This window comes from Carettochelys insculpta, chromosome 1 (genome assembly GCF_033958435.1).
Source record: "Carettochelys insculpta isolate YL-2023 chromosome 1, ASM3395843v1, whole genome shotgun sequence".
Lineage (NCBI taxonomy): Eukaryota > Metazoa > Chordata > Testudines > Carettochelyidae > Carettochelys > Carettochelys insculpta.
The window spans coordinates 313,882,201-313,894,265 of NC_134137.1; the positions used below are offsets into that span (position 1 = coordinate 313,882,201).

Here is a 12,065-nt window from a genome sequence, read left to right on the forward strand (position 1 = left end):
TGATTCATACAAGGACACACATATCTGTACCTTTATTTACTAATAATTTATTACATGCATTTAAAAAGGCTTTGTTTTCAGCCTTGTCATATTTACCCTTACAAATTTTTAGAAATTTGAATTGTAAATACATTTTACAGATATATTACAAATTCTTTCCTACTCCCACCCTCGAAGCAATAAAATACTGCCAGTTGCTTTTAATGCTCACCAGCAGCTGCTTTGATTTGTTCCAGTATTCACGTTGTCATTGGTAATTATTGTTATTTGGTAACTATAAAGAAACTGAATTTGTATATTCATTATTGACACTTCATAGCTGATCAATTATCTGTACAACCAGATTTTTTTTCTGTTGAGAAAGATTATCCCCCACAGGCTTGTCCTTTATATGAACAAACTCACCTGTCCTGAACACACAAGCGTAAATGTTTCAGCACTGCCAGAAGAGATCAGTCAATATGAAATCGAACCCCACATAACGTAAAAACAGAAGTTCATGATTCACTTAAATATGTATTTTTATTTGTAACAAGTATTAAACTGTAAAGTATTTTTGTACAAATTTAATACTTTAATAGCATGATATTTATCGTCGATGGAACTGAACCTTACAAATATTTGTATGGAAAAACTGTATAAAATGAAATAAACAGTGATTTAAAGACTATTCTTAATGAGATGATATTTGCATGTACTGGATAACAGGAAAATTGCATGAAATAGCATATTTACAAACTAGTGCAGAGATATCACATTTTACTATGTTATTTTTACATAAAATTACCTATAAGTGTAGCTAGGACAAGAAATGCAAGTCTCTTTAGGCAAATATTGGGATTTTAAATAAATCTATGATGAAATATGCATCATATTATTGTAGATCATAGGAGTTCCAGTCCACTGTGCTAGGTGAATATAAGTCAACCAAATTTCATTACATATTACAGGTTCAACCTCTGCAATCCAGCACTCGCTGGTCTAGCAACATCCATGATTCAGCAGGACCATGGATGTTGCTAGACCAGCGAACCCCAGTAGCTGGGAACAGGCACCAACCGACAGTCCCTAGGCTGGAAGCCTTGGCTGGGGCTGAGCACCTGCAGCCAGGCAGGGAAACCAGCCGGGGTCAAGAAGCCTCCAGGAGCTGCTCCAGCAGCTGGAGATGCAACTGTTTGGGCTTGTGGCTAGAGGGGCGCCCCAGAGTAGGGTCTGCAGAGGAGCAGAAACCTCTCCTGTTCCAGCAAAATCTCTGGTTTGGGACCACTCAGATCCTGAGAGTGCTGGACCAGGGAGGTGCAACCTGTAGTCAAACATTTTAAATCATTTTTACATTTTCCCTATCTGGAAACTTCTGGTGCACTAAGCTAATTATCCAGGATAGTAAAAGGAATTCAAAGTGTGATCAAGAGCCAACTCTAAAAGCCCTAAACTGCATTTCTGCCATGTGTTAGCTCCCAAATGAATGTATTGTTCACAGAGCCTTACAGAATTTAGCCACACCTTTTTAGTGATTAAAGTGCAGGGACACGTCTTTCTGTATACATATGAAAGGGGAAATTATTTTCTTTGAAAGTTAGAGGGTGACAAATCCATTCAGAGGAAGACCTGACTCAACTTTGTGATCCTGTATGGTGGCAATAGGCTAGTTAGTACTGGTACATCACACCCAAACTTCCATGCCGTTATCCAGAAGCTATGGTACAGAAGAAAGAGCCACACTGTATGGAAGCCTAATCAAAATGCATGGTATTAACATATGTATGAACTGACTGCCACTATCAAACCATAATACTTGTGTTATATCAATCAACAATATAAATAGTATTCGAGCCCATGGGCCAAGAAATTCTGTTATTCTGAACAACATCTGTAGGACCTCCATACATCTAGTTATTTGTTCAGCTATAATACAAAGGTAACATGTAAACTTGGTAATTTTCAAGAAAAAAGCTGACTATAGCCTTTTGCTAAAAGTGAGTTAAGAATATAAAAAGTTCTAGTAAAAACACAATGCTCTTAATTTTTTTAAATACTCTGCAATAGTTTAAGATCTATCCTGCATGCACTGATCCCTCACTACACGAGCACAATTCATTTCCACCTTGCTGCTCGTAGCCAAAAAGTCATAAGAGGGACACTAAATTCCCATTAAAATACATGTGAGAGTCTCTGATAGGTGAAGGAATGGCAGCAGGTGGCGCTGCTTTTCAAAGGTAAGCGAACCTTGGGTTGGAGGGGAGGGAATTTAAAGGTGGGGGGCAGTTTGAGTGGGAGGGAGGGTTAAAACCTGGTGGTGGGTGGGGTCCGTGGGATGGGTGGGTAAGGCTGCTGCAGGTTGGGTTTGCAGCCGGCAGAGGGTGGGGAGGGGGGGGTGTCAGGCTCCAGTGGGTTAGGTCTGCGGCCGTTGCGGAGATGGTATGTAGGTCGGCAGGGGTCAGGCTTCCACAGCCGGTCTGAGGGCCAGCGGGGGTGTTAAAGACTGCCACAGGGCCAGTCTGCGGGGCGTGGTCAGGCTGCTGGAGGCACCAGGGTTGGGGTGGGGGGTGAATTTAAGGCTGCTGGGGCTGGTCTGTAGGCCAGTGGGTGGGTCAGGCTGCCATGGGTTTGGGCTGGAGGGCAGGCGGGGTGGGGGGAGAATCAGAGTATGGGGGGTTGGAGCTGCGGGGAGCCAGGTTAGGCTCCTGTTAGTGGGGAGAGTTCACTCATTGAGTGAACTAAGGTATGTGTCCCTTGTTTAAGTGAGCACTCCTAAGTAAAGTACTTGTTTAATGAGGGATGAGTGTACTTTTATTTCTCTGTTCCAAGATGTAATTTGGCACTGTGTAACATTTTAAGTGCACTTGATTGTTAAGGACCAAAAAGCTGCCTGGAAGTTGTGCCCCTCAAAGTCAGATGCTGAAGTCTGGTTGACGCAAGTGGTGACTCTTTTGGGTTTACCTGTCAAACAAAACAAGAATACTGATGAGGCCTGGAAATAGCACTTAAAATTTAGTCAAATGTTACTATCCAACACAAGGATTATTTTTAGAACAGATTTTCACTGATGGACAGATGTAGTTTAAACATTGTTGGAAAATAATATACAAGTGGCAAACCCCAGGAAAGAATCTTTGTAAATGTTAATCATCATTAGTATAATATAATGTGTGTAAGAAATTTGCATATTTATATTACTCTTGTACTTTTGCACAGTAAGTCTGTCCTTACAATTTTTTGTTGTTATTTATAGTCATCAATTATCACTGCATTTTGAACAAGTCAAAATGCCACTGCACACAACAAGTTATCAAATCTTGTTTCTATGATAACTAGTTTAAAAACAACCATGAAAGACCTGAGGAAACTCTCCCAACAGAAGATTTAACAAACTGATCATTCTCTCACAAAAAGCTGTGGTTCTGATGAAACTCCATTTTCCACCAAAAAAGTCCAGTTGAAAAATTCTCAGATTTTTGCAAAAAAATTATTTTAAATACTCTTTGAATGGTTCCTTACCATGGTAACTTTTGGAGGACTTTCGAAATTGTCTGTAAAGCTGCCTTGTCTCTTACACGCATTTAAGTTAAGGGGAGTTTCACCACCTGTGTTGGCCAGTTCACCAGTACTCCCCTGTTCATTATTAGTTTGTATGTGTTTAAGAATAGCAGGTTCTTCTGCTTTAGTGAAGTCATCCTCAACACTTACAGAAGATAAGGGAATGTCATCAGCTACTGAAATAGGAACAGGCTGAGTATCACACCCTTGACTTTGACGACAATCCTGTAGGTGAGAGGACATTTGTTCTGAAGGGCCACTGGTTTCTGTTAATATCTCCTTCAAACGTTGCTGTAAACGAGTTTTTCTGGGACAGCCCTTCGTAGTTACTGCTTTCCTGAGTTGAGTCTGTTCAGCCACAATATAGACGCGGCAGCGGCCTCGAGTCACAGCTGTGTAAACATGCTGCCAATGCTGTGGGCCTGCATTCCCGACTACATAGACAACTGTTTTTTCCTCTGAACCCTGAAATACGCACAGATTAAGAATTCTTAAATTAACAAGAAATAAGGATTACTAGAGAAATGCCAAAAGTTAACTATAGAAGTACAAGCCTGAATTTGTAGCTACACTTTTTGTAAGTTACTTACATAGGTACATACTGATTGGTAGACAAATTGGGACTTAGAAGGCAGGATTGGATACAGGCAAAAGAGCATTTTCTTTACCTAAATTTTGAAAACTTTAGTTTCTCATAAGAATGAAAATAGCCTCTCAAGTTTGTTTCAGTTTCCAAATCCTCAACAACACCTTAAGTCAAGTGCACTCACATATCCCACTTGCCTATAGAAAACAGAGTAACTAATGATTCACAATGCTGAACATCTATTGTGGAATTTGATTAGATTAACAAAAAAATTACACAGTTTGACGTAAGTACTACTTCATAGTAAGTTAATTTCTATTGGCTCAATCATTCAGAATTACTGCAAAGCTACTCAGCTAATCCAAGTTAGATGGTAAAGAGCCACACTACTTCCCTCCATTACATCCTGAAGCTGTTCCTAAGTTCATCCTTAAGGACTCTGTCTAACAGGTGCTCCTGAAATCAAATCTTTCCCATGAAATTATAGAGCATCACTGCAGTCAGTCTTTTTATAGGTCATTTTACTGTGCTGAATTACAATTCATACCTGAAAAGTGTGAATAGTTCTGGCCCACGCATGCTTTATTTGACACTCTCTCCTCAGTGCCTCATACGTCACAGTGAACGTGGAGCCATATGTGGTGCTGATGGTCAAGAAACGACATCTGTTGACTTCTACATCCTATAGAACCAACATGCGAGGAAACTTTGTGTAGTAGAAATCTGACGAGTATGTACACCGTTTTCCTATTTCCTTGCTACCAGTTCACATAAGATCTGGTTTCTCACTTGTCCCTCCCTAGCCTTTTCATATTTCCTCACAAGCCAGCATTGCATCATCTACCCCTAGTTTACAGGGGCTACTGTGGGACAGGCTGGGCAGGACCAGGCCAAGGTTCCTAACTGACATGTTGGCAGCACCAACTGGATAGGAAGCAACAGCAGGTAGAGCTGGGCACAAATGCACCAAGCTCCAATCCCTTGCATGGCAATGGGTCAGGACGACAGCCCCCTACCTAGATTCCCCAGGACAGAATGAGCCTACAGGCTCCTCCTCCCTTGCTGGGATGGGACCTCCTTCTAACTCCTCACATGCAATGGTGAGCTCTGCAAGAAAATGAAAATAGGGATGCTGGTGCTACTTTGCCCTGCCCCCCCACCCCCGGTTCCTGAATTTTTGTGAATGGGTACCCCAATCTCCCTGATCCCACTACCCAGCAACCATAAACCCGCAAACCCTCCTTCCACCGCATCTCCCTCAAGCTCTAGATGGACAAGCCAGTTTTCAGCTTTTAACTCTCAAGTATTTATCCTAAAGACAACAACATATTTCTGGCAATTAAAATGTCCTTCAAATGTTAATGTCTAACACCCATAACAAAAAGGGGTTCATATCACTGGACAAGTCAGGTACGGAAGAAGTTTCCTAAGAACACCCTGCCAAAATGTCTGCTGTTGCAACACTGGTTCCTTCCTGTGACAAGAATCCTGAATCACAGGAGAATTTTGTGATGTCAAATGTCTTAAGGACTAGGAGGACCTATGCCGCAATGAAGACTGTACCAGATCTGTTGTGGTAAATCCTGACTGTTATAAATTTTTCAAAAGAATACATACGTCTGTTATGAAAAATATTTCCCCATTGCACAATCGTCTGTCATCCCCAATGCTGCCCCCGAGATCCGTGGGTAGCTTTTCTCCACTAAAGAAGGCTTTTCTTCTAATACACCCTCTGCACTTGAGATAGGCATTCCTTGTGGAACAAATTTTATCATCACATTGGAACACCAGTCGATGTTTATGGTTTCTAGGAAGAAATTGAAATAAAACAAATATTCATTTGCAACTTAACGTACCTACATGGCTCAGATATCAATTCAGATATGCACACTAAGCTTTCATTTAAAAATAAAATTGCTGGCCTTCATGGCTGTGAAGATAATCTTCCAAACAAAACAAACACAGAGAGTCTCTGTAAAAGGACCAACCAAAGTGACGGCTCCAAGAGGTAAGAGCTTACCCGCTTCCCACTGTCTCAAGGAAGGATTAATGCTGAAGTCATGACTATTTTGTAACCGATCATTTTAGCAACTGACAGAGAAAGGAGTGGAAGGATTTGCCTACAGAGAAATGAACAGAGAAGAAAGGCAGGTAATTGGAGGAATTATACAGGTGATCTGGGATGGAAGAGGGACAACGACCAGGAACTGGAATCATCCTGAAGAGGTGTATTTTTCTGCTGCCTGAATATAACCAGGGACAATAAAGCTCTGGACAAAATAATAATTAACAGTCTGGTTACTACAGAGAGATCATTATCTACCCAAGCAAGTTATGCAGTCTTTTCTCACATCAACAAGAGATAAAAATTATATATTCCCTCACTCTGTCGTCTAAATTTATACTTTGGCCCCCAGTCAATTAAAAGTTTAGTGCAGTCTACTGCACAGAATGAGTCTGGGTCTTTAAAAAATTACAGCAGAGGGTCTTTTATATCTGGATACCCTGAAGAGTTTTGCAAAGTAGCACCATAACTGTAAGCAAGTATGGCAGCAATTAAAAAGTATAAGTCAATTGCAAAGGAAAAACTATGTAGTTTGTTTGTTTAAAAAAAAAAAAGAAAAAGAAAGAAAAGGTCAAAGCATTTTCACTGCCCCCGTCCCCAGGCTTTCCAAATTTAGGTCCTACATTTCTTAAAAGATTATGGTTAATGAAGAACAAGAGCAATGGTTAAGGATCAGATTTAGTCACAGATTTCATGGTGTAAACCTCTGTGACTCCACTGGGTTCAGCTTCCATAACTGGTGAGGATGGGAGCCACTCACACTGCCTCACAGCAGCAGGACTCAGAACCACTGCCCCCCTCCCACTGGCAGGGCTTGGCCCATTTTCCCTGCCACAATGATTTTAGTACAAGTCATGGACAGTTCATGGGGTTTAGTGCATTTTAATCTACTGCTTGCAACCTGGTCCATGATGTTTATTAAAGATAAAATAGTCTCCCCAAAATTTTTTGTCATGGTTAACTATTGTGTTTAAAAAACATCTATCACACATCTAGAAAAATTAATGGAGGAGAAAAGAAAAGTTACTCACCGTAGTAACGGTGGTTCTTCGAGATGTGTCCCCGTGGGTGCTCCACAATAGGTGTCGGGCTTGCCCAGCGCCGCAGATCGGATCTTCCAAGCAGTTTCTGCCGGACCGTGCATGCGCCGGCGCGCGCCGCTCCCTTGCGCGCTCCTGGCCATGTGCGCGATCCGGTCCCCGCCAGTTCCTCGACCAACCGCCTCGGGTGCCCCTGCAAAACACTAACAGAGATCCGAAGCGGGGAGGATGGGCGGGTAGTGGAGCACCCACGGGGACACATCTCGAAGAACCACCGTTACTACGGTGAGTAACTTTTCTTTCTTCTTCGAGTGCCCCCGTGGGTGCTCCACAATAGGTGACTACCCAGCAGTAACCCAAGATAGGAGGTGGGTAATCGGATTATGTGCAGCTTGTCCCCGAGAGGACCGCTGCAGAGAGACGGGTATCCTCTTGGAATACCCTGTGAAGGGCATAATGTTTGGCGAAGGTGTCGTAGGATGACCAGGTCGCCGCTCTGCAAATGTCTTTTAACGCAACGCCCTTGAAAAAGGTTGTTGATGCCGCCACCGCCCTGGTGGAATGAGCCCTGGGAGTGGCCGATAAAGGAGTCTTTTTGAGCTCGTAGCACATTTTTATGCAGGATACAATGTGCTGTGAGATTCTCTGCGAGGAGAGACCTTCTCCTTTCGATTTGGGAGCGAGGGAGACTAGGAGTCTATCCGTTTTCCGGAAGGACTTGGTCCTGTCTACGTAGAAGGCTAGCGCCCTCCTCACGTCCAGGACGTGTAGGCGCGCCTCTTCGTTGGAGTTATGAGGCTTTGGATAAAACGAGGGTAGAACAATAGGTTCGTTAATGTGAAACTAGGAAGAAACTTTGGGAACAAAGGCTGGATGCAGCCGTATGGTTACCGCCTCCTTGGAAAAAACAGTGCAGGGTGGCGTTGCCATGACTGCCGCGAGCTCGCTCACCCTACGAGCTGACGTAATTGCAAGAAGAAAGGTCGTCTTTACTGTAAGGAGGCGGAGGGGAACCGTGGCCAAGGGCTCGAACGGTGGTCCCATTAGCGTGGTAAGCACCAGGTCCAAGTTCCACGAAGGTGGAATCGGTTTCCGAGGGGGGTATAGGTTTACCAACCCTTTGAGGAACCTGGTAACCATAGGGTGGGCGAACACCGTGTGCCCTTCCTCCTCATGTCTGAACGCCGAGATGGCGGCAAGGTGGACCTTCAACGAGGATAGCGAGAGTCCTCCTCTCTTGAGGTCCAGTAAATACTCTAGTATTGTAGGTATAGGCACCAAAAGGGTGGCCAGCTGTTTGGTAGAACACCAAGCCGTGAAGCGAGTCCATTTTTGCTTGTAGGTCTTCCTGGTGGAAGTCCTCCTGCTACTTTCTAGGACTTGCTGTACTTCCACTGTGCATGTGCTCTCTAGGGAGCTGAGCCATGGATTAACCACGCTTGCAGTCGCAGGCTTTGGGGGTGCGGGTGCACTATGGACCCCTGGGCTTGCGTGAGCAGATCCGGCGCCACCGGAAGAGGCATCGGTGGACGGTCCGACATGCGCAGGAGTAGGGGGAACCATTGTTGTCGATCCCACGTTGGGACTATCAGGATCATCCGGGCCTTTCCCTCCTGGCTTTCTGCAAGACTTTGTGGATCAGCACTGTGGGAGGAAACGCATAAAGCAGGGGGCCCCTCCACGGGATCGTGAACGCGTCCCCCAGGGACCCCCATCCCAGTCCTGCCCTGGAGCAGAATCGTGGGCACTTCTTGTTGTGCTGAGTGGCAAACAGGTCTATTTGGGGAAAACCCCATGCGTGGAAAATCGGCCGTAGCAGATCGGGACGGATCTGCCACTCGTGTGTGAGTGCAAAACGCCTGCTCAGCTGGTCTGCCTTCACATTGTGCGCACCCAACAAGTATGAGGATTTCAAGATTATATTGTTGGTGATGCACCAGTTCCATAAGCGGATTCCTTCCGCGCATAAGGCACGGGATCGAGCTCCTCCTTGCCTGTTTATATAAAACATGGTGGAGGTATTGTCTGTACTGATCCCGAAGACTTTGCCTTGTATGTGGTCTCGAAATTGTCTGCAGGCGTTGAACACTGCTCTGAGCTCCAGTATATTTATGTGTAGTGACTGTTCCGTGGGTGACCACAGTCCTTGAGTCACCTCTTCGCCCATGTGCGCTCCCCACCCTATGAGGGAGGCATCTGTAGTGAGAAAAACCGATATTTGCGGCTGGTGGAAGGGTACCCCTGTTAGCAGGTTCCTGGGGTTTACCCACCATTGTAGGGATTTGCGCACCCCGGCTGTGGGTGACACCACCCTGTGAACGGTGTGTACTGCCGGTTTGTATACACTCGCCAGCCAGTGCTGCATGCTGCGCACGTGTAACCTGGCGTTCCGTACTATGAACGTCGCCGCTGCCATGTGGCCCAGCAGCTGCAAGCACGTCAAGACCGGCACCGTAGGGCTGAAGGTGATGACCTGCACGAGGGAACCGATGGCCCGAAAGCGAGCCTCTGGTAGATATACTCTCGCTGTAACCGAGTTTATGCGAGCCCCTATGAACTCTATGTCCTGTGTGGGGTCTATTTTTGATTTTGCCAGATTGATAACCAGGCCGAGTGAAGAGAACGTGTTTGCTGTGACGTGTATCATGCGCAGAACCTCCCCCTTCGAGGCCCCTTTGAGCAGGCAGTCGTCCAGATATGGGAAAATAAATACCCCCGTCTGTGCAGGTAGGCTGACACCACTGCCAAGGTCTTGGTGAAGACTCTGGGGGCCGAGGAGAGGCCAAACGGTAGGACCTTGTATTGGAAGTGTTCGTTGCCTACCGTGAACCGGAGGAATCGCCGGTGAGCCGGATGGATAGTTATGTGGAAGTACGCGTCTTGTAAATCGAGGGCTGCGAACCAGTCTCCATCGTCCAGTGCTGTAAGGATGGAGGCGGTTGTGGTCATCCGAAAACGTTGCTTGCGCAGGTACCTGTTGAGGCCGCGAAGGTCTAAGATGGGCCTCCAGCCTCCTGTCTTTTTCTCCGTGAGGAAGTACCTGGAGTAGAACCCTTTTCCTTGCAGTTGCTCCGGCACTCTTTCCACTGCCCCTATGAGCATGAGATGGTCCACCTCCTGCCTGAGCCTCGCTACATGGGAGGCCTCCTGGAGGTGGGGCTTGGGTGGAGGTCGTGACGGTGGGAGCGACTGGAAGGGGATGGCGTACCCCGTGGCTATGATCTCCAGCACCCATTTGTCTGTGGTGATCCTTTGCCACTGGTCGTAGAATGGTCGGAGGCGATGGTGGAATAGTCGCTTCGGATGACCTTGTGCGATGGTAGTGATGGCGCAGCCCTGGATCTGTATGTCAAACTTGTGGCCTTTGGCCCCGCCCCGAGGACGCACGGCTTTGTTGTGAACGTCGCCTGGGAGTTCTGTACTGCTGGTGCTGTTGATGTCGCCCTTGCTCGTAACCCCTATGGTACTGGGGGCGCTGTTGCTGGTACTGGTACCGTCTTTGTTGAGGGTAGTACCTTTTCTTTGTGTATGGAGGGGTGTAAATCCCCAGGGTCCTGAGTGTGGCTCTTGAATCTTTACTGGAATGAAGGACCAAGTCAGTTGATTCAGCAAACAGCTTCTGCGAGTCGAAGGGAAGGTCAACTATCTTCGCTTGCAGATCCCTCGGTATACCCGAAGTCTGGAGCCAGGACTCCCTTCGCATCACCACTGCCGTTGCTGTGCAACGTGCTGCTGTGTCCGCAACGTCCAGGGCGATCTGAACTCCCGTCCTCGAGGCCGCGTAGCCTTCTTGCACTATGGCCTTCAGCACCGGCTTTTTGTCCTCTGGAAGCGAGTCCATGAGGGAGGTTAACCTGGAATAGTTGTCGAAATTATGGTTCGCTAAGTGCGCTGCGTAATTTGCCATTCGCAACGTTAAAGTGGAGGAGGAGTAGACCTTTCTGCCGAACAGCTCTAGCTTCTTGGCATCTTTGTCTGTTCCCCCTGTCCTGAATTGAGATGTCTTTGATCTTTGTTGCGAGGACTCCACCACCAAGGAATTTGACTGTGGGTGGCTGAACAGGAACTCCATGCCCTTCGCCGGCACGAAGTATTTCTTATCCGCTCTCTTTTGGACAGGCGGAATAGTCGCAGGGGTCTGCCATGTCGTAGTGGCGGACTCTAAGATCGCTTCATCAAGCGGTATTGCTACTCTGGAGGAGGCCGGAGGTCTCAAATTTTTGAGGAGCTTATGGTGTTTCTCTTGCACCTCTGCTGTCTGGATGCCTTGCGTGAAGGCCACCCTCTTAAACAGCTCTTGAAACTGTCTGAGATCGTCCGGAGGATGGACGTCCCCCGGCGCCGTAGCCTCGTCCGGGGAGGAGAGCGAGGAACCACTGGGGTACGTCTCTCTGGACCCTTCCGGTTCCTGCTGGTGATGGTACACCCTCTCGCTAGAGGTTTGCGAGGGAAAATGTCGGGGTTCCATAACCAGTCCCCCCTGAGATGCTTGAGTCTCTGTCCCCGGTCGCAATTGCCCTCGGGGGTATGAGATCGTCTGTGGGGATCTTTCCCTAGTAGATTGCCGATGGCGTCTATGCCCCGCGTGGTAGGGGCGACCATGGCAGTATAGGCACTGTTCTTGGGAAGGTGACCTAGACCACTCCCTTGGTGCATACCCTCTGCGTCTGGGGGAGGGAGATCGTCGAGACACTGGAGAGAGCGATTTTGCATAATAGTCCAGCGGTTCAAACCCCAGGAAGGGTGAAGGTGGTCCCAGCCAGGGTGAGGCTGGTTGCAAAAATGGAGAAGGGGGCTCCGGGTAGGCTAGGGGGGACCCCTGCCTTCTGGTTGGAGT

General features: G+C 46.7%; 1 protein-coding gene across 5 annotated transcripts in view; it reads right to left on the reverse strand.

Annotated features, from left to right (window-relative positions):
• Nucleotides 1–2,802: 2,802 nt before the first annotated feature.
• HELB (DNA helicase B) overlaps nucleotides 2,803–12,065 on the reverse strand; it is a 44,674-nt gene continuing 35,411 nt past the window's right edge. For 3 of the 5 annotated variants that reach the window (XM_075013484.1, XM_075013455.1, XM_075013466.1), the window contains 4 exons: nucleotides 5,741–5,930; nucleotides 4,671–4,805; nucleotides 3,499–4,002; nucleotides 2,803–2,940 (listed from right to left, as the gene is read on the reverse strand). In XM_075013484.1, coding sequence (XP_074869585.1) covers nucleotides 2,851–2,940; nucleotides 3,499–4,002; nucleotides 4,671–4,805; nucleotides 5,741–5,930 — 919 coding nt within the window. In that variant the 3' untranslated portion in view covers nucleotides 2,803–2,850. Of the gene's footprint in view, nucleotides 2,941–3,498; nucleotides 4,003–4,670; nucleotides 4,806–5,740; nucleotides 5,931–6,143; nucleotides 6,244–12,065 lie in introns of those variants that run through there. The other 2 variants (XM_075013475.1, XM_075013494.1) reach the window with 2 other exon arrangements.